This window comes from Geotrypetes seraphini, chromosome 5 (genome assembly GCF_902459505.1).
Source record: "Geotrypetes seraphini chromosome 5, aGeoSer1.1, whole genome shotgun sequence".
NCBI lineage: Eukaryota > Metazoa > Chordata > Amphibia > Gymnophiona > Dermophiidae > Geotrypetes > Geotrypetes seraphini.
The window spans coordinates 157,139,255-157,162,792 of record NC_047088.1 but is presented as its reverse complement, the minus strand read 5'-3'; the positions used below and the strand labels follow the sequence as shown (position 1 = coordinate 157,162,792).

At 41.8% G+C, this 23,538-nt stretch overlaps 1 protein-coding gene across 1 annotated transcript in view; it reads right to left on the bottom strand.

Moving 5' to 3' along the window:
* Positions 1-23,538, bottom strand: part of LOC117360870 (caspase-8-like) — a 108,640-nt gene that overhangs the window by 64,772 nt on the left and 20,330 nt on the right. The window contains exon 3 of the mRNA XM_033945411.1: positions 11,943-12,048. Within this exon, the coding sequence (XP_033801302.1) occupies positions 11,943-12,048 (106 nt within the window). The remainder of the gene's footprint in view (positions 1-11,942; positions 12,049-23,538) is intronic.

The following is a 23,538-nucleotide window of genomic DNA, read 5'->3' as shown; positions in this document are numbered from 1 at the left end:
GATGCATTGAGAGCATCAGAAGTGTTTCTGAGTAGCTCCGGAGTCGCCGAGTCTCCAAATTCCATCAGCATCATGTTATCACTTTTAGCAGTAATTTTCCCTTACAAGCTTTAATAAAGCACATCTTTAGCTTTATAGACAGATATTTAGCAAAAATTGGTGAGAAATGACTTCTAAATGCCAGATAAAGATAAGAGCCGACCAGGAGAAGTCAAGATGGCTGATCTGGCGTCTGCCACACCAGTAATATTTACAGAACATCTGTTTCAGCAGTTTACCAGTACGGTGTTCAATGCTTTAAAGCCTCGCTTAATGAAGCTATTGGAACAAATTACCAATATGAAGGGACTTTTGGTAGGCACAAATTCTAGAATGTCCGAGCTCCAACGATGGATGTCTAATGTAGAAGACGAGGCCCATACGTAAGAGCATAAAATCTAGCACAAAACAAACTTTTAGAGTTGGCCACAAAGCTTGATGATTTAGAAAACCAAGTTCATCGAAGTAACCTGCAGCTGGTGAGCTTACCGGAAAATCTCCTGGAACAGAAGCTGCATTCTTTATTAGAATACTAGATGTCCTCTGAATTTCAACTATCAACGTCCATGGGGCTGCTCTGTCTTGAACATGCATGCCGCGTAGAACGGCTTCAAGATGGCACAGATAGATCAAGAGCAGTTGTGATTAAACTTCACAATTATGTTCATAAGGTAGAGATGCTGAGAGGATTTAAGCAAAAACGTGATTCTCTGCAATATGATGGACACTCGGTTAAAATTTTTCATGGCTTCTCCGCAGCTCTACAAGACAGATGTCATTGCTTTCACCCTATTTGTTCATCATTGGCAAGAAATCTCCACCAGCCATGGTCCGGGTCACTTTGGAAGCAGCTCCCTATTATGGACATACTGGGGGGGGGGGGGGGTGAGATTTCCTGCTTACCTAGCTAATAACAGATTTTGCGAAGTACCTAATAGACCAGTGGGACTCATATATGACACATAACTAGGCATACACAGATGATCCTACTTTATTTTGGAATACAGCCAAAGTAGTAGAGGAGCTATAATATCATATGATAGTTCACATAATAAACATATTGCCTCCAGTACAATTCAGTTAGAACAGCAACTGAAGATAGCAAAAAGGACCTACGTAAAACAACCCTCTCCTCACACAAAGGAAATTTTGTGGACCACCCAAACATCTTTGAATACATTACATGAATGTGCCACTCATCAGTTACTACCGTATATATTCGAATATTAATCGATCTGAATATAAACTGAGGTAACCTTTTTCCCCAAAAAAAGGAGGAAAAAAAGTTGACTCGAATATAAACTGAGGTTAGAAATTTGGGTTATGTGGGTGTTGTATGTTAGGGATCATGCCATAAGTAATCATTAATTTTTCAATTGGGGCTGTTTGGAGTTCAAAAAAAGCTGGAGAGCCAACAAATATTTTCTTACTTGGGGCCACAACACCCCAACCAAAGTTGCTGGACTTATCTCTACCAGAACACCTGACCTAGTCACACATGCAGAAAGCAGAAAAAGAAACCTTTTCAAATACAAACCCACAAACTAAAAGTACTAGTGTACACAAACGAAACCCTAATATGCCAGACTCTTCACACAGTACACCATGAAAGAAATGTCTTTCTTCTTGATCAGTCCAAAATATAAAAACAACAGATGTAAATTTTCAATCACTAAATTGAAAATTAAAAACATTTTCCTACCTTTGTTATCTGGAAATTTTATTTTTTCTGATCATCTTGTTCCATCTTTGCTCTTAACTCTGTTTCCAAGGCCTCCTTACGCATTTGCTGTTTCTTTTCTCTCCTTTTTAACCTCTTGCACTAAATCCATCTTTGGCACTGATTTTCATATTCAGTTTTCTTCCATTTTTCTGCTTCCATCTTAAGTCTATCTTTCCAGCTCTTCCCCTTCCCTCCATCCATGTGTACCATCTCTTTCCCTTCCTTCCATCCATGTGCCCCATCTCTTCCCCTTCCCTTCATCCATCCATATGCCACCATTTCCTTCCTCTCTCCTCCATTCACGTGCCCCCATTCCTCTTCTCTCTGCTTCTCCCATTCAATATTTCTCCCTTCTTCTTCTCTCCCTCTCCAACCTCCCTCCCCCCAGTTCCACTAAATGTCCTCCCTACCTGGTACCGAAGCCCCCTTCACCAAGAAAATACAAAGAGGTACCTGGTATGGTTGTGATTGTCATACACTGCTGGCGGCCTCCTCTGCACTGTTCCTTTGTTGCAGTCTGTCCAAGCGGAAACAGGAAGTTGCTTCAGAGGTGGGTGGACCGCAGCAAAAGTACAGAAGAGTCTACCAGCAGTGCTGGAGAATCGAAGAACAGTGGCTTAGACACTCCTATCCTCCACTACCCACTCCCCCATGCCCCAGACTGACATCGAACTTACAAGCCTAATGCTCTAGAAATTGTTGCCAATGCTCTGTGCTGGTGAAGGGCCTTGAGCATCTGTGCATGCTCAAGGCTTGCTGGACTCCGTTCGAGAATCCTGGATAGAATGGGGATGGTACACATAGATGAAGGAAAGGGAAGACATGGAAAAGTAAATTTTGAGAAGAAAGCAGAAAAATTGAAGAAAGTTGATTGTTAAAAGTTAATGCCAAAGATAGATGTAGAAAGGTGATCAAAAATTGTTAATTGCTCAGAGACATGAAACTTTACAAGGAAGGTTGACCCCCCCCCCCTAGTGATGATACAGAGTTCACCTTCCAGTCATTGCAACTGCTTCAAGTAATGATCACTCTCCAAGCTAGAGTCATAAATAAATGAATAAATATCACAGGGTTTAAAAACACTTATAAATGGCATTCTTTCTTCAAATAACTCACAAAGCAAACATCACTCTTGTAGATAAGCTATAATGCTTTAACTTATCTTATGAAAAAATCTTGGAGTCCCTTCATAGACAGGTCATTCTTTCAAGTGAGGTCAGTTTATATATTTTTTGATATCAGCATTTTCTGACCTTTTTTCTTTTTGTCAATTATTATCCCTGCAACTTCTAAAAGATAGAAGTAGGGCAGAAAGTGGAGGAGGAGAGAAAAACAGCAAATTGGATAAGAAAGCCCTGGAAACACATTTAAGAGCACAAACAGAAGGAAGTGAAACCAGAAACTAGGAAAAGATGAGTAGAAAAATAAAATCATAAGACAACAAAGGTAGGGAATATGATTTTATTTTCAATTTAGTGACTGAAATGTATCAGTTTGAGAATTTATATTCTGCACTCTTCAGGAAGAAATTAATTTCTTTCTGTTCTTCTAGTGTTGTACTGCATATAGAGTCTGGCATCTTATGGTTTCATTTGTGTATATTAGTACTTTTAGTTTATGATCCTGTATTTGCATAGATGTTATCTGTGTACTGCACATGTGACAAGGTCAGGTGTTCTGGTAGGAATGAATGTTGAGAAGCATACAGTGTGCTTTGTATGGTTTAATTTTGTGGTTAACCATTATGTGTTGTTAAGATTATATTGTGTGTATATATGAAAAATAAATGGAAAAAATGGTATTACAATTAGTACTATTATTATTATGGGGTGGGGTCAGGTGGTGGAGTTTGGGCGGGGTCTGGGGCAGAGCTTTTAGCTCTCCCCCAACAAAAAAGCATTCTGCTGCCTATGCACTGAGGTATTACTACTACTACCGTGTTTCCCCGAAAATAAGACCAACCCCAAAAATAAGCCCTAGCATGATTTTCGGGGTTGATCCTAATATAAACCCTACCCCAAAAATAAGCCCTAGTTAAGATCCTTCCCTCCCATCCATTTGTGCACAGGAACCCCATCGACCCTCCCATTGTGAGCCTTACATATCCCCAAAGCCTCCACAAAAGCAGCAGTGGCAATGCTCTGAATAGGTTGCTTTGTGGCCTTCCCTATGCTGCATCACTGATGATATCATCAGTGATGCGACAGAGGGAAGGCCCCGGTGGGGAAGGCCATAAAGCCGCCCATTCAGAGCGCTGCCACCTCTGCTGTTGTGGAGGCTTAGGGGGTATGTCAAGGGTTGCAATACTTTAAGCTTCTACGGTATATAAAAGCCAGATGACTACCTGGATCATATCCCCATCCCCCTAAAGGGACCTCCATCCCCCAAAGGACCTACCGTATAACCTATCCTTGAATGCCCCCTCCCCCCAATAGGGTTACTATGCCTGTCCCAGATTTCTGCCAGTTTTTGTAAGCTTAGGCCTCGCTTAGTGGTAAAACGCCAAAATGGTGAAGTCTAAACCCTTGTTTCACGTTTAGAGTTTACAAAAATGCCAAACCAATGCAATCAGTTATCAGAACATGAAAGATCAAGAAAAGTCATTCCTTACAAAAGGACACTTTCAAATAGTACCTCATGCTGCAACAGTGGGCCACTAGCAAAATCTGTCTGAATTCAGGGCCAAACCTACTATGTTTCCCCAAAAATAAGCCCTAGTGCGTTTTTTGGAGTACAAATTTATATAAGATCCCGTCTTAATTTCAGGGAAACACGATATTGTCACTGATCTTGAAGTATAAATCATGGATTTGCCTATGTATTTTAGCCAAAGACATCAAGCTCCATCTCTGGCAGTATACAAATTTAGGCTAAAAAACAAACAAACACTTTTTTGAGACTGCTTTTAACTCCTAACTCCCACTCACATGCAAAATACCCATGGCTGTTTTATCATTCCCTCTGTGGGAAATTCCCTAAATCCTATTTGTTCTGTTTCTCTGTTTTAATTAACTTGTAAGCTCTGTTGAACAGGAATTGTCTCTTACATGTTTAGAGAGCCGTTTTCGATAGTGCATCTAAGTCCGATTTGGACGCCTTGAGAAGCATGTCCAAAAATCAGGTGGAGAAAACATTCATTTTCAAAACTGGCAGACATCTATCTTTTTTTTCAAAAATGACCTATTTAGATATTTTGGCTCTTAAGATGTCTAACTATTCTGACCATTTTAAAAAAAGTCCAAGTTAAAAATGTCCAAAATCAAACCATGTGGACATAGATGGGGCCACCATTTATATTATACTGGCCACACAGATATGCCAGCAGAACAGTGGGGCACCTCATATAAAGGGTGTCAGATGTACATCTCACCATAACCCCCTTATAATGTACTCCAAACCCCTCTTAAAACCTACTATACACACGTGTCTACAATCACTTTAACCCTTATGGGCTGCAGGTGTCTATATGGCAGTACAGTAGGATTTCAGTCAGCTCACACGTTCCACCATAAATGTAGTGGTTGCAGTGGGATATGGGCCTCGGTGGCGTACCTAGTATATTTGACACCTAGGACCAATAATTTTTAACACCTTCCTCCTCTATATAAACAAATTACTTTTAGTAATAATCCACGAGTCACACAACAAAGGTGTACCTAGGAAAAGGCAGCATCTTATACACTGCAGTGAGCACTAGAACATCAGTACACCCATTGTAAAACTAAACAAAAAAGATTAATATGGATCAATTCTGTACAGTTAATGCTAACAGAAAACTGTCCTTTTCATACACACAGAGCACAGATACACCCTCGCCCAGTATGGAATAAGTAATCACAAACTAAAAACAGAAATATGTAGACAAGAGTTAAACTAAACCGCCAAGAAGCCAGACTCCGCATACAATGCAACACCACAGAAAAAGAAATAGTAACACATGTCCCTTAATACTGTTTAAATGTAAATTTGAAAAATCTGACAATCACAACTTTACAAATTAATATATAGAAATAAAACATAAAAAGGAAAAATAAGAACATACCATTTTATTTGATTAATACATATTTTAGTTAGCTTTCAGAGGCCAAAAGCTTCTTCCTCAGGTCAGGACAGTATAGTGCTGTTACAGTATGCTGTCCTGACCTGAGGAAGAAGGTTTTGGTTTCCGAAAGTTAGTAAAAAATGTATTAAAATTATTCCAATAAAAGATTACCTTATTTCCATTTTCTATTTATGTTTATCAATACAGCTACAATACTACTTTATTCTAAAGAAAAAAATAACTTTTTTTCTTACCTTTTGTATTTTCTGCTTTCTGCTTTCTTCATCTTCACTCTCATCTTTCCATCCAACATCTGTCCTCTCTCTCTCTTCCATGCAGCATCTGCCCCTCCCATCCACTCTCCAGCCTCTCTCTCTGTCTGCCCCTTCCATGCACTGTCCACCTGCTCTCTCCCTTCCATTTGGCATCTTCCCTCTTTTTATGCCCCTTCTATAAATTGTCTATCCTATGCCCCTTCTCTCCTTTATACATGATTCATTTCAGCTTCACCCCCTCTCCATTTTTTTTCTCTCTCTGCTTCCACCCCTCCCCATGCTCTGGCATCTCTCACCTCTCCTTTCCTTCCTTCCCACCCACCCACCCTAGTCTAGTATCTCTGTCTCCATCCTTTCCCCCATGCCCAGGCATCTCTCTCCCCTCTCCTTCCCTTCCATCTCTCCTTCCATGATATGGCATCTGCTCTCCTTCCCTTCCCTCCCTCCCTCTTTTTCCCCTGATCTGGCATCTGTCTCCTTCCATCCCCCCCCCATGCCCTGGAATCTCTCCCTCCACCTACATGATCTGGCATCTCCTTTCCTTCCTTTCCCTCACTCCCTCCTTCTCCCATTCCCCATGGTCTGGCAGCTCTCTCTCCCTTCCCTGGTCTTCCTTCCAAAACTGGGTGCAGCATTTCGCCCCTCCCCTCCTTTCCCTCCCTCCTTTCTCTTCTCTCCTCCTTTCCCTCCCTCCCCCTTTCTCTCCTCCCCTACTTTCCTTCCTTTCCCTCCCTCCTTCCCCATGGTCTGGTATCTCTCTTTCCTCTCCCTTCCCTGGTCTTCCTTCGGCAAAACTGGGTGCAGAATTTCTCTCCTCCTCCCCCCTCCCACCCATGGGAACCTACTTCCCTCCCTCTCTCTTTCTCTGTCACTCCTCCCCTCTACCAGAAAACTTATCATAGACAGCATTCAAAACTTGCTGCTTTTGCCAGCATCGGGCCTTCCTGTTTGCTGGTCCTGCCTACTTCCTGCTTCCATGAAGGCAGGATCCAGCAGAAAGGAAAGCCTGGTGCTGTCAGAGCAGTGAGCTGTGAAAGTTGCCGCTGTGAGGAAGAAGTTGTTGGACCATGATGCCAGCCCTCGGAACACCCCCTTATGGGCTGCACCCCCCGTTGGTATGCCATTGATGGGCATGGATCCCCCTCTCTCTTGGTACTTCAAAAATAAACAGCAAAGAATTGTTCAAACTAGTAAAAACAATAACCGATACAACACAAATACTGAAAAAGGACAATGAACCCACTCCATCGGCACAAACCCTAGCCAACTTCTTTCAAAATAAAACCGCTAACTTAAGAGCAACTCTACCCACTACCATAACAAATGCTCTTCAATACCTCGAACCTCACGACCAAGACACCAGAGTAGACATGATATGGGACCATCTCGAATATCCAAATTGGCATCAATTCCTAAATCTCTTCAACAAATACACCAAATCTAACTGTCTACTTGATGCATGTCCCCCTAAAATCATGTCAGCTGCCCCTCTAGAATTTAAAAAAGAACTATTTGAATGGCTAACATCCGCCCTCACAAGCGGAACACTAAACAAAAAATTGGGACACATACTAATCACTCCAATCCCCAAAGATCAGAAAACCTCTTCTGCTCTGACATCCAATTTCAGACCCATAGCAAACATTCCCCTTTTCACAAAGTTACAAGAAGGATTGGTCAACCTTCAACTAGTAAACTACCTGGACAAATTTAACATCCTTAGTGAACACCAATCAGGATTCAGGAAAGGATACAACACAGAAACTGTCTTAGCCTCCCTACTAAACCACCTTTATGATCTCTTTAGCAAAGGCAAAAGCGCACTAATTCTACAATTAGACCTCAGCAGCGCGTTCGACCTGGTAGACCATGATATCATGCTACTGTGCCTTGAAATAATAGGAATTTCTGGAAAGGCAAAGAAATGGTTCCAAGAATTTCTATCAAACAGATCCTACCGAGTAATCAGCAATGGAAATTATTCCAAACCATGGAAAAACCCATCAGGCGTGCCTCAAGGTTCCCCCCTATCGCCCACACTTTTCAACATCTATATCGCCTCCTTAGGCCACCTCCTACAAAAACTAAACTTAATACACTACATTTACGCAGACGACATATCCATCCTAATCCCCTTAAACGACATCACAAAAGAAATTGTAGACAATCTCTCAAACGTAATGACCGAAATCGATAAATGGACCACCAATTTCAAACTAAAATTAAACGCAGAAAAAACAAAAGTCTTTCTGGCTAGTCCTAATGACAAAATTACGAGAACATCGATAAAAATAAACAATCACGAATACCCAATTTCTAATAACATAAAAATACTTGGTATCACCCTAGACACACACCTAACTATGACTGACCACACAAACTCACTAGTGAAAAAATGTTTTTACACGCTATGGAAACTAAGGACCATAAAAAAATACTTTGACCCAACATCATTCAGGTTACTGGTACAGGCACTGATCTTATCCATTCTTGACTACTGCAACATCATCTACCTGGGCATCCCACAAAAAACAATAAAAAAACTGAGATTAATACAAAACACCGCCGTTCGACTAATCTTCGGACTAAGAAAAAACGACCACATCAGCCCCTACTATAAAAAGCTGCACTGGCTTCCAATTGAAGCGCGAATACTATTCAAATTTGCTTGCACCTGTTTCAAGCAAGTCTGGGGACTAGCACCTTCATACCTACAAACTCACTTCATCCTACACAACCCCACACAAGCGACCAGAAACAAAAACATATTTGCATACCCAAAGATTACGGGCTGCAGATACAAATCATTCCTGGATAGAACCTTTAAGTTCCAAGCGAACAGACAGCAAGTTTGGCTGAAAAACTACATAAACGAACCCAACCTGTCTTACAGTGCATTACGCAAATCGATCAAAACCGCCCTATTCGAAAAATTCACGGACTAAAATCGTCCCCTCCCACACTAGGACTCCCCTCCCTTTAAACGCCTTTCTTTCTTTCTCAAGATGCCCCTCATGTACTCAGATATTCGCTATCCATAGTACTCCAATTCAAATGGAAGTTCTAAAGAAATACTCAGTTACTCATTACCCATTGAACCCCAATCTGTAACTTTCCCCTCTTCACTATTGTATTATATTTAGACTCATTGTACGATACTGTATTAGACTTATGTATGGTGTTGTCTTTAGACTTATTGTATTGTATTATATTTAGACTCGTTGTATTATATTGTACGGTGTTGTATACACTCATTGTATTGTATTGTATTGTATTGTTTTGTTTTGTCTTGTATTGTATGTTGACTTATTGTATTGTATTGTGACCTTGTTATTCGCTGAATGTCCAGCCTTCTTACAGTGTGAACCGCCTAGAAGTCACCTGACTATGGCGGTATAGAAAAATAAAGTTATTATTATTATTATTATTATTATATCGCTCATAAGGTTACTCCATACAGCTGCTTGTGCACTGCTAGGACTTCCCATGCCAGGTACTGCTGTTATAGAGATAGGTATGTGCTGTTTCATTGAAATTTTTGGTGGGTGAGAGGGGGGTCAGTGACCACTGAGGGACTGTGGAGGTGTCATGACCTAATCCCTCCAGTGGTCATTTGGTCAGTTTGGTTATGTTTTTGGCCCATAGACACTTTTAAAACAAGTCTAACTCTGGATATCTAAATGGCATCCTGGGTGTCTTGGTAAAAGTTTGATTATCATCACAGGACATCCAAGCCCTAAGCCCGCCCATAACACACCTCCAACATGCCTCCTTAAGATTTAGATGTACTGGAGGAAAAGTGACCAGTAAGATGTCTAAGAAGTCTATTTCGAAATTAGCACATGGACATGTTGGCAATTAAAACATTCAAGTGCCAGTTTATGCCATCTTTTGGACGCCTTTCTTCTTTGAAAATGAGCCCCTTAATGTACAGCACTGCATGCAACTAGCAGCGCTATAAAAATGATAAGAAGTAGTGGTAGTAAACCACTTTATGATAAGCATTTATAAATATATCTATAATAATAAAATGCTAAGCACGCATGCGCACTCTTACTGCCATGTTCCCTGATCCCTGATCTGTAGGTCAGTGGTTGGCAGGAGTGTGCATGCGCGACACCAGGACTCCTCCTTCCAAGCCCCAGACACGCTGACCGCCTTCGGTTCCGCGGGCCTCTCAAGCAGCGGTGGTGGCAGGGATTGCGGATACCGAGGTGGCTGTCGGCTTCAGGCACGCGCAGCAGCTGTGGCGGAGGGCAGGCGCGAACAGAGGTAAGGGGTGCTGTTGGACAGGGGAAGAGGTGCTGATGGACAGGTGGGGGGGCAGAAAAAGGAAGGGAGGCCTACTACTGGACAGGGGGAGCAGGAAAGAGGTGCTGATGGACAGGGAGGGAAGAAAAAGGAAGGGAGGCCTACTGCTGGACAGGGAGAGCAGGAAAGAGGTGCTGCTGGACACGGGAAGAGGTGTTGATGGACAGGGGAGGGAAGAAAAAGGAAGGGAGGCCTACTGCTGGACAGGGGGAGCAGGAAATAGGTGCTGCTGGACATGGGGAGCAGGAAAGAGATGCTTCTGGACAGGGGAAGAGGTGCTGATGGACGGAAGGAGAAAAAGGAAGGGAAGCCTACTGCTGGACAGGGGGAGCAGGAAAGAGGTGCTGATGGACAGGGAGGGAAGAAAAAGGAAGGGAGGCCTACTGCTGGACAGGGGGAGCAGGAAAGAAGTGCTGCTGGACAGGGGAAGAGGTGCTGATGGACGGGGGAGGAGAAAAAGGAAGGGAGGCCTACTGCTGGACAGGGAGAGCAGGAAAGAGGTGCTGCTGGACACGGGAAGAGGTGCTGATGGACGGGGGTGGGGGGAAAGGAAGGGAGGCCTACTGCTGGGCAGGGGGAGCAGGAACAAAGGGAGAAGGGCTGCTGCTGGATAAGGGGAGCAGTGAAGGGGTGGTGGTGGACACAGTGAAGATAAAAGGAAGGGAGAATAGACAGGGGAAGCAGACAAGGGGTGGTGGTGGACAGCTGAGGAAAAAGAAAGACAGAAATACAGAAAGCAGCTAAGGAGAGAGAGAGAAAGAAATAAAGACAGACACACACACATATATTCTAGCACCCATTAATGTAACGGGCTATAAGACTAGTAAAATAAATACTGTTATTAACTTGTAACACAGTTAACACTACTTTGTAAATTCTAGGTATTGTTCCTGTCTTCTTAAATTGTGAACCGCTTAGAACGTAAAAGGTATTAGCAGTTAATAAGATGTTATGTTATGTTGATACTGCTTCTTCAAAGAGTCCCAATGGTAGCCCCTCTCTGCCTGACACCTGGAGGCCATGGTTCCTACCTGCCCCTCTTGCTAACGATGCTTTTCAATGAAGGCAAATTTACAAATAACATCACAAAACAGTACCTTGAACTCTTTGTATCAAAGGAATAACCAAGACCTGAACAAATTAGCTAGCTCCTTGGTCATCTTGGAATTTAAGAACAGACAAAAAAAAATCGATTTCTCTTTTGCAGCATGACAACATATTATGAAAAAAAGGGGGAGATTTAGGCTATTGCACAAAAACTAATAGGACAGCAGCTGGAGCTGCAGTTCACAATTAAAATTAAGAGTTTTATTTTTTTCTCATCCCTCACTTTACTTTGTTATGCAAATGAAGTCATGGTCAGTAATTCTCCCTGCTATCAGAGTCCTGCAGCTATCAGAGGACAGCAACAGGAAATGATTGTTCTCCTTAAAGGGCTGTGTGTCAGCTACAAGAGGTCTGCAAAGTCATTTTGAAAAACAGCTCTCTCTCAGCTCATATATTCCTCAGAAACCCCACAAGAGCCCACACTCATAAAAAGTTCTTCTCTTACTGTATTCACGTTCAGTTTGGACCTTGGAAGCTTCTCATCCAAAAAAAACTTAAAGCTCCTCATTTCCTCCTCTGATATGTTTTCTGACAGTTGCAACAATAGGTGCCTAAAAGAGAAGAGAGACAGTTTTACTACGAGCTGGGGGCTTGCTATGTTTATTTATTTGAGAATGCTTCATATACTGCCAATTATACATGGTGCTATTAGCAGGGCAGGATTAACCAACAGGCCAAGTAGGCACGTGACTAGGGGCCGAAATGATCAGGGGGGCCCGATGAAAGAGGACATCAACATTGTTTTTTCCAAACAGAGATGGGCCCCTCCAGCATCGATCGGCAACGCACCTCCACCCCCCCACCCCATCATCGACGGAAAGTAAGACAAGCAAGCAACGTGGGTAAGAAAGGCAACTGGAATGTAATTGTGCAAACGGTGTTGCTTGCCCAAAGTTTCCCTCTGAGGCAGCTTCCGTCTGGGTGCATGGTGGGGTGGGGTGGGGTAGGGTAGGGGGCTTGTGTACTTGTGTGCCTAGGGGTCCTCGATGAATTAATCCTGCCCTGGCTGTTAGGCAGTTTACAATGTAATAAAAGAACAAGGAATAAGAAAAGCAAGTTACAAGACAGGACAGAAGGACTCAAATAGAGAAAGGAAGAGAGAGGGGAAGTGTCAGGAAGTAAGAAGAAAAACAAGATCAAGATAGAAAGAGGAGACAGGTAGGATGTTAGCTGTAGGCTATTTGAAATAACCAAGTTTTGAGCAGGGTTTAAATATTTTATGTAATTGTTCTATACAGATATGAATGGAAAGGGAATACCATAGGTGTAGCCCTATGGAAACTTCGTACAATCAAAAAATATTTTGATCTAATCTCCTGTAAACTACTGGTGCAGTTTTCAATATTATCAATTCTGGACTCTTGTAACATCATTTATTTAGGGTCATCTAAAAAATTATTAATAGACTAACCCCCTCTTCTATTAAACTGCGCTAGCAGTTTTTGGCGCAGAGAGTTGTACTGAATGGCCCGCGCTGCTCCCGATGCTCGTAGAGTTCCTATGAGCGTTGAGAGCAGCGCAGACCATTCAGCGTGGCTCTCTGCGCTAAAAACTGCTAACGCAGTTTAATAGAAGAGGCCCTAAGATTAATACAAAACACACTAGTCCGTTTGATTTTTGGGCTAAAAAGAGTCTGATCATATCAGCCCATTTTATGAACAACTCCATTGGCTACCGTTTGAAGCCAGAGTGCTGTTTAAGTTCGGTTGTATCTGTTTTAAAATACTATTTGGTTTAGCATCTATGTACCTTATTTCCCACTTTGAAATATTCAAGTCCAACAAAAACACTCGGAAAAAACTACTGGTTTGCTTTCCCGGCACCAAAGACCTGCCGCTTTAAGAGATTTTTGGAAAAAAACATTACCTATCAAGCAGGAAAAACAAATATATGGTGGAATACTCTGTTGCCACAAACCCAGTCGTACTATTCTTTTAGAAGGTTATTGAAAACTCATTTATTTGTTGAATGTCACTGGACAGCAACTGTGAAATGTAAATTGATTGAAATGATTTGTAATTTGAATGATTACTGTTTTGTAACAGTCCTCTCGATGTAAACCGCCCAAAACTAACATGGTGTGGCGATATACAAAAATAAAGTTATTATTAAGTAAAAGAAAGTGGTCTCACGGTGATATCCAATCAAAAACAAGAAAATGAAGGAAGAGCAAATTTACTTATATACCACAGTAACCTCTCATTTCGACATGGTTAACAACAATCAAGAGACTGTACAAGCACAGTGTATTATAAACACATTCAGAAGTATTTATCAAATAAGTTGGTCTTTAGAATTTTTCTAAAGGAAAGATTGGAGTTGGAGTTTGTTATCAGGTCCGAAAAGGGTTTATCCCATGATCCAGGTTGAAAAGATAACATTCTATGGAAAAAATCTTCCGTATATGTAACCTTTTACAGTAGGAATGTAAATAATCTAAAATGCTGAGAAAAATGTTTTCTGTCAGTAAATTTTAAGTGATCTGCTGCCATCTTCGCTGCTGTTAATTTCAGGCGATGTGCTGAAGATTGAATTTTCATCTAAAATTCATGGGGGGGGGGGTGTTCTGGATTCTACCCTCTCCTTGTCAAGTTAATAACGTAACAAAAAAATGTTTCTTTAGCCTTCGGATGCTGAGAAGGGTTCGTCATTTGCTTCACCAACAGCATTTTGCTGTTTTGGTTCAAGCAATTATACTGGCTCATTTGTATTATGTTAATTCTCTTTATAACAGCTTAAGCAAGTGTAACATGAAAAGGCCTCAACTTATTGAAAACACGGCGGCCAAACTGATATTTGACAAGAATAAGTATGATCATGTTACTCCTCTGTTGAAAGCCCTTCATTGGCTTCCGGTTTATCGGAGAATCCAATTTAAATGTGCCAGCATAATATTTGATAAAAAATACTTTGATAAAAATCCAACCAGACCCTACACGGTCCGTGTTTCGGCAAACACGCCTTCCTCAGAGGTCCAATGGTTTGCAACTTCACATATAAAGAATTGGACTGAAAACAGTCTATTGTCTTTAAACATGTGAGCAAAGAACACCGCAGACAAGCTGAAGTGGCAAAAAAATGAAATTTTGTATGAGATTTTTTTCTCCATTGGTTGCTGTCTCTTTCAATTCTCAACCGCCATCAAATTCCAGGGGAGTTCATAAATAAAAACTTGCTTTTCTTTTTGTTAAAGGAATTAAAGCTTTAGGCAATATATGCTGATCTTTTGCAAAAATTTTGAATGAACTTCCTTCAGAAGTTAGATTTCTCCATTTCCTATTAAACTTTTGGAAAGCCTTGAAAACTTATCTGTTTCAGAAATTCCTAACTGGTTCTTCTATTTTAAATTAGTGATTATAAATGATTTAGTTTGTAACTTAATACACTTTCCATGTCCTATAATTATTTCTGTAAACCGAGTCGAGCCCTATTGTAGGGATGAATCAGTATAAAAAAACAAGGATTGGATAATCAGGTATAAGGTCAAATAATGTTTTGTAACAGGTACAACCTAAATTGAATAATATTCTTGCCTCAACTAGGAGCCAATGTAGCTTCCGACAGAATTTAGTTACATGATCAAATTTTTTTCAAGTTGAAAACCAACCAAACAGCCATGTTCTGAATGATCTGCCACCTTTTGATATTCTTTTTACTGGAGGCTAAATAAATGATGTTACAATCCAGAGAACTCAAAATCAATGATTTACCAGTAGTCTAAATGAGGAAGGATCAAAATATGTCCTAATCGATTGTAATTTCCATAGCATAAAATAAATTTTCCTAGCTAGTGCATTAATTTGAGCAAGTGATAGATTTTGGTCTAAATAAACCCCTAAAATTTTTATAACTGGCATAATAGAGTATGTAATACTGTTCAACTTTATAGTGTTCTCTGTGATCATATTGGAAGGTGAGGCCAGGAAGATTTTAGTTTGGACTGGGTTGAGTTTGAGTTTAAAGTCCTTCATCCAGGAGTCCACTGTCTGGATTATAGAAGAGATAAATTGTAGAGTATCTGCTGGTCCAGAGCATCTTGCCTCGTAAGCTGGCTCGACTGTTCCACTCAGTTGAGCATTGTGATCTGTTTGTGCCAGCTGTGCGAGACTTTAGGTTTTCTTCTTCCAGGAGACAATGGAAAAAGTCCCAAACGTTTACCAACCAAATCGCTATTGGACTTTAAGATCACCAGTATCATGGAGATAGAAAATTACCGAGTGGTAAGGAGCTCTCAGATTCCTGAGCTTGGCAATTCAATAGATTGAACCAGCATTTGGCAGGTAATAGATTTCTTTCATTGAGCTCCTTATATCACCTACTCTATGTATGGTGTATACATTTATTTATCTATTTTTTTAAACTAGTGTCATATTCAATAAAAGTGACAAAATAATGAAAAACCGCAACTTAGCTTTAAACTCAGTTACTAGTTGTGAATCATGTACTGACTTGTATAGCATGAACAGCTGGCCCAATGGGATCCATTTCGCCAATTATTGGCTTCTTCAGGGGTCTATATGTTCAGGTGTGAACAGCAAAACCTGTGGTATACAGGAATGAAAATGGTGCCTGCAGGAAATCAATATCCCCATCCCCACGAGTTTTGCCACTGTCCCTGTCCCATTCCTGTAAGCTCTGCCTTAACAACACAAGCTTCAAACACTTAAGATTTTAAAGTATTTGAGACTTGTGCAGATGAGGACAGAGCTTGCAGGAATGGGGCAGGGACAGGAAAAGAACTCACCAGGAAGGGACGGGAAAATGAGTTCCAGTGGGGACGGGGAAAAATTTGCCCCCATGTTATTCTCTGGAGAGAAACAGCAGTTCAGATGATAAACCTTCCCCAGGGCTGCCTCTAAATAGAACAGAGTCTGATGACACAGGGTGGAGCGAGCTCTCATACCCTGCTACTGAAGAAAACGACAGCAGTTCAGATGTGCTTTACGGAGTAATTTTAAAACAGAGATCTCACCTTGAGTATTGCGTTTAATTCTGGTCGCCATATCTCAAAAAAAACGATATAGCGGAATTAGAAAAAGTTCAAAGAAGAACGATCAAGGGAATAGAGGAGATGGAATTCCTCTTGTCTGAAGAAAGACTAAAGAGGTTAGGGCTCTTCAGCTTGGAAAAGAGACTGCTGAGGGGAGATATTTTTACTCCATCAAATATTACAAAGACAGGGGGACATTTGAAATTACAGGGAAACACTTTTAAAACTAATAGGAGGAAATATTTTTTAACTCAGAGACACTGGCGTAGCGAGGGTGGGTGGCGCCCCCTCACCCTCTTCCCCACTCCTCTGCCAGATGCCCTTCCCTTCCCCCGTGAACAGCATCTTCAACTTGCTGCCCGCACCAGCGTCGGCTCTTCCTCTAATGTCACTTCCTAGTCGCAGCACCCTGAAGTAACGTCAGAGGGGAGCACCGAGGCAAGCATAAGCAGTGGCTGGAGCTGCTGCTCATACCAGCAAAGTGCTAGAGGTACGATGGGAGTGGGGGGTGGAAGTGAAGGTGCGCGCGGGGAGGAGTGGGAAGAAGCGGGGGGCGGAGAGGAGGAAAGATATTGGCTCCCCCACCAAGATGAGGCCTAGGGTGGTCCACCTCCCCCCCCGGCCCCCCTTACTAAGCCACTTTCCAGAGAATTGTTAGGCCAGGGATGGGCAACTTCGGTCCTCGAGAGCTGGAATCCAGTCAGGTTTTCAGGATTTCCTCAATGAATATTCATTGAAAGCAGTGCATGCAACTAGATCTCATGCATATTCACTGGGGAAATCCTGAAAACCCGACTGGATTCCAGCCCTCAAGGACCGGAGTTGCCCACCCCTGAGTTAGGCTCTGGAATGTATTGCCAGATAATGTGGAAACAGCAGTTAATGTAGAAGGGTTTAGAAAAAGTTTGGACAATTTCCTTGAGGTGAAGTCCATAGTCTGCTATTGAGAGAGAAACCACTGGGGGAAACCAATGCTTGCCCTGGGATCAGTAGCATGGAATATTTCTACTACCATATTTTTCGGTCCATAAGATGCACTTTTTCCACCCCACACTACCTTTTTAAGCACCCATTAAGCCTAGTGGTCCAGCAGTGTATGGGCCGGCAGGAGCATGCTGTCTGTGCTACTCCCTGGGCCTGCCCTCTTTTAGAATGGCTGCAGTCAGTTCTCACAAGTCCCGTGTTTTAAAAGGAAGGCATGGCGGGCAGGCCGTGTTTTAAAAAATAGTACGGGGGAGGGAGGAGGAAAAAATTGTTAGTCGGCTGGGACGGGCCCTCCTGTCCCAGCCTACCACTAGACAACCAGGAGGTGAGGGATTGGTAGGTCAGGGAAGGGGTGATAGGGTGCAGAGCCTGGGGGGGATAGGGTGCAGAGCCTGGCAGGGAAGGGGGGACAGGGTGCAGAGCTACTATTTGGTTTTCTGCCAGGTACTTGTAACCTGGATAAGACACTGCTGGAAACAGGATACTGGGCTAGATTAACCATTGGTCTGACCTAGTATGAGCCTCTTGAAAAACCTCAGCATCCATGACTCCACCTCTCCTGCCTTACATTCGGCCCACTGGCTGCTCATCACCAAGCACTGTGTCTTCAAGGGCCTCATACTGGCCTAAAAAAACTTCCACCTGAAGACCCCTAGATACATAGTGGTCAAACTGCACCCTTACACCCCTAGCCGCTCAGGAAACAAGAAACGGTTCAGCACGCCATCTGGAAGATCTTTCCTACTGGAAACAGCACGCATGCGGTCTTATTCCCACTTCCTCCCCAAACTATGGAACTTGCTACCAACGCAGATCAGGGCTCTGGATAATCTGTTGGACTTCAGGACAACAGTAAAAACCTTCCTCTTTCAATGACCCAACCACAGACTGCTCACCCTATATGTGGTCTAGACTCTAGAGACCTTTAAATGTTCTGACTCATTATCCATGTCTTCCCCATGATCATTTAACTCATTTCACTCGACTGTATTGCCTGTTTTGTTCTGCTCCTATGTATTGGTATTTGTGTTTTCTTACCATGTATGTTCCCTTTTTTATTAAACTAAGTAAGTCCCATGGGTCATAGATAGGCTCCCTATTGTCTATGAAACTATGTACAGTATATACTTCTGTAACCCATCCTGAGCTTTCTGGGAGGATGGGATATAAATTGAAATAAATAAATAAATAGACAGTAAATTGCAAAGAGTCACCTCAATCTTCACATCTGAAGGTGCTCCAAATCACATCTACCAAGATCCACAGGAATTCCCCGTTTCACCAACCGGCTGCATCAGGGATCTTCCTCTTCAACAGCTCTACAGCTTCACATAAACACAGAAATAATGGCCATCCATTATTTGCTTTGCGGTTTTCAGTGTGCTTCCAGATGTGAATTTTGGGTGGAAGGAAGCCTGCATTACAAGCTAAGTTGCTTTTCATTTTCATTATAAAGTGCATGGTGTGACTGACTTAAGACCTGCTTACCTGCTATTTTGTCTATTACAGCTAAAGTTAAGAGAAGATTGTTATAAGAGGAAAAAGAGAATGTTTTGTAATGGAGTTTTTGTAGACCTATGAAGCAAAATTGATGGGTTTTTCTCCCATTTTTTCTTTTTTTACTCCTTTTTGTTTTGGGGAAGCAGAGAGGGCTGTTTAACCCATAAGTGTGGGTATGTATTACTGTTGATTTCAACTACTGCTAACAATGGATAAATGTTACATCAGGGAGTGTAGGGAGATAAAATTCCTAGATGTCATAAACAACTGCTTCTTGGAATAACTGGTTCAGGAACCAACAAGAGGGGGAGTTATTTTAGATTTGGTCCTTAGTCAAATGCAGGGCATAGTAGGCAGGTTATTGTGTTGGGTTCACTGGTAAACAGTGATCATAACATGATCAAATTTGAGCTGATATCTGGAGTGATATTGCTAAAGAAATCTACTGTAGTGGCACTTAATTTTCAAAAGAGCAACTATGATGAGAAAAATAGTTAAAAAGAAGCTAAAAGGATCGGTGGCAAAGGTAAGGACTGTAAACTAGAGTTGGACTTCATTTAAAAATACCATTGTGGAAGCCAAGATCGGATGTATTCCACATATTAACAAAAGTGGGAAGAGGCTGATATGGCTAAAAGGTAAAGCGAAAAAGGCTATTACGGTCATAAAACATCCTTTACAGAATGAAAAAATAGCCAAATGAAGAAAATAAGAAGAGACATAAGCAGTGGCAGGTTAGATGTAAAGCACTGATAAAGAAAGCTAAAAAAGAATATGAAGAGAAACTTGCCAAAGAGGCAAAAACTCATAACAATTTCTTTAGGTACATCATAAGCAGAAGACCAGTGAGGGAATCTTTGGGACCATTGGATGATCAAGGAGCAAAAGGGAGGAGGCCATAGCAGAGAGATTGAATGAATTCTTTGGTTTGGTCTTTACGGAAGAAGATGTAAGAGATCTACCTGAACTGGAAATGGTTTAGAAGGGTGATGATGCAGAGGAACTGAAAGACATCTCGGTCAACATGGAAGACATACTACGCCAGACAGACAAGTTAAAGAGTGATAAATCACCTGGACCAGATGATATACAACATCCCAAGGTACTGAAAGAGCTGAAACATGAAGTTGCTGACCTGCTATTAGTGATCTGTAATCTAAAATCATGTGTAGTACCTGAAAATTGGAGTGTGGCCATTATTAACGCTGATTTTTAAAAGGACTCCAGGGGAGATACAGGAAATTACAGACAGGTGAACCTGATTTTAGCACTGGGAAAAATAGCAAAAACAATTATAAAAAATAAAATTGTGGAACATATAGACAAACATGATTTAACGGGACAGAGTCAGCATAGGTTCAGCCAAGGGAGGTCTTGCCTCACCAATTTACTTGACTTCTTTGAAGGTAAGAATAAACATGTGGATAAAGGTGAGCCAGTTGATGTAGTGTATCTAGATTTTCAGAAAACTTTTAACAAAGTTCCTCATGAGAGACCTCCTGATAAAATTAAAGAGTCATGGGATAGGAGGCAGTGTTCAGTTGTGGATTAGGAATTGGTTATCAGACAGAAAACAGAGTGTAGGGTTAAATAGAGTGCCGCAGGGATCTGTTCTAGGACCAGTGTTATTTAACTTATTTATACATGATCTGGAAATTGGAACGATGAGTGAAGTGATTAAATTTGCAGATGACAGTAAACTGTTTAAAGATGTTAAAACGCATATAGACTATGAAAAATTTCAGGCAGACTTTAGGAACGGAAAACTAGGTGACCAAATGGAAGATGAAATTTAATGGGGACAAATGCAAAGTGATGCACATTGGGAAGAATAGCCTAAATCATAGTTATCAGGTGCTAGGGTCCACCTTGGGGGTCAGTGCCCAAGAAAAAGATCTGGGTGTCATTGTAGACAATATGCTGAAACCTTTCACTCAATGTGCGGTGGTGGCCAAAAAAGAAAACAAGATGCTAGGAATTATTATAAACAAGATTAAGAATGTTATAATGCCTCGTATTGCTCCATGGTGCGACCTCACCTTGAGAATTGTGTTCAATTCTGGTTGCCTTATTTCAAAAAAGATATAGTGGAACTAGAAAAGGTTCAAAGAAGAGTGACCAAGATGATAAAGGGGATGGAACTCCTCTCATATGAGGAAAGATTAAAAAGGATAGGGCTCTTCAGCTTGGTAAAGAGATGGCTGAGGGGAAATATGATCGAGGTCTACAAAATCCTAAGTGGAGTAGAGCAGGGTCAAGTGGATCAATTTTTCATGCCATCAAAAATTACAAATACTAGGGGACGCTCAATGAAGTTACAGGGAGATACTTTTTAAAATCAATAGGAGGAAATATTTTTTCATTCAGAAAATAGTTAAGCTATAGAACGTATTGCCAGAGGATGTGACAAGAGCGGTTAGTGTAGCTGGTTAAAAAAAGGTTAGGACAAGTTCCTAGACGAAAAGTCCATAGTCTGCTATTGAGACAAACATAGGGGAAGTCACTGCTTGCCCTGAATTGGTAGCATGGAATGTTGCTACTATTTGGGTTTTTGCCAGATACATGTGACCTGGATTGGCCACTGTGAAGATGGGATACAGGGCTAGATAGACCATTGGTCTGACCCAGTAAGGCTATTCTTATATTCTCTCTGAGTCTTCTCAAGTGTGACCTTAATGACTGACATCAGCCTGTTTGACTTTAGGGTTCATTGCGGATCATCCAGTACAGGGCTAATTTACCCTCCTGTAGAGAAAGTGGTCCATAAATCATCTAGAACTACAAGCCAATTGTCTAACATTGAGGGCATTGGAGAAGTAACTGGAAAAAAGACAGAGTGTACTAGGACAATGCCACCACGGTGGCATACATGAACAGACAGGGAGGTACCCTAAGTGCCCCATTACAACTGGAGACTCAGATGTTGTTCAAATGGGCGGAAGAACATCTTCAGGTGCTCTCCGCAGCCCAAGTAGTGGGAGTAGAAAACGTTCAGGCCTTTTTCAGTCAGCAGACTCTAGACCCAGAGGAGTGATCACAGTCCCAAAGAGCATTCAACGTCATTGTGCAATGCTAGGAAGTCCAGCATTGGACCTGATGACTTCAGCCAAGAACACTAAAATAAATCACTTCTACAGCCAAAGAGCCAAACAGGGAATCACAGGTTTGGGCTCTTTGGTTCAGCCCTGGCCGAAGAACAGGCTCATATATGTGTTTCTACCATGGCCCTTGATGGGTTGGGTCATCTGTAGAATTGCAATTCAGGTATGCAGATCTAGTGCATCCTACCAGTTCATATGGAGCTTCTCAGTCAGTGACCAATTCCCATGGAGAACCCAGAGCGCTTTGGTCTTAGAGCATGGCTCTTGAGCACATGGTCTTAACCTTCAATAGTTATTCAGAGGTAGTCATTTTAACTCTTCTTTGAGCAAAGAAATTGATTTTTGCGGCTTATGCCAAGGCCTAGAAGGCTTTCCAACTCTGGTGCACCAAAGATCAGGTAGAAACTTTCAAGGCGCCAATTCCTGTAATCCTGGTCTTTTTACAAGACAGACTAGAAAAAGGCCTAGTGATGGCAATTCTCAAAGTCCAGGTGGCAAGCCTCTTCTGCTTCCAAGTCCGAGGGGGAAAGCAATTGCTGACATCTCATCCGGATTTGACCCTGTTTATAAAGGTGGTGCTCAGGTTGCTGCCTCTGTTGTGCCAGCCCTTTCCATCCTGGAATTTTAATATTGTTTGAAGGGACTTTCTAAGCCTCTGTATGAGCCTCTCCAAAAGGCATCCCTTTTGGATCTCACAGTGAGGATGGTATTTCTGGTGGCAATAGTTCCAGTGAATCTCAGAATTACAGCTCTTTCCTGCAGAGAGCCCTTCCTCAAGGTCTCAGAGGCTGAGGTTTCACTACGTACGGTACCTTCCTTTCTACCGAAGGTTATGTCAGCCTTTCATGTCCACCAAGAGGTTTGTTTGCCTGCTTTTCAGCCTATGGGTTTAACTAAGCAAGATAAAATATTGCAGAGACTGGATATGGGAAGAGTCTTACTCCACTATCTGGAATGGACCAATGACTCTTGACTTTCTGATCATCTTTTTGTTCTAACCAGTCACTTAAGATGAGGCAGACCAGCTCCCATTGCTAGATGGATTCACAGGGCAATTTTATTGTCATGCATTGGCTGTGGCAAGTGGTCACCTATTTCTCTCAAAGCTCATTTGACCAGAGGTGTGGCATCTTCATGGGCAGAATCTACTCTAACAGATCTGTAGAGCAGCTACTTGGTCTACAATTCATACCTTTACAAGGTTCTATAGAATGGACCTGTTGAGAGGACGCCGCCTTTGGCTCCTAGGACTTACAGGCAGGGAAATATGGTAAATGCAAATCAGTTGTTTAATCGTTCAAAACTATAAAGACTACGAAACACATCATAAAGTTCCATAGGTGGGAATTCATCAAGGGGCACGAACAGCTCGTACCCTAATGGATATAGCGCATGCTAATGATTAGCTCACGCTAAATGCTATGACATCCATTATATTCCTGTAGGCATCTTAGCATTTAGCGTGT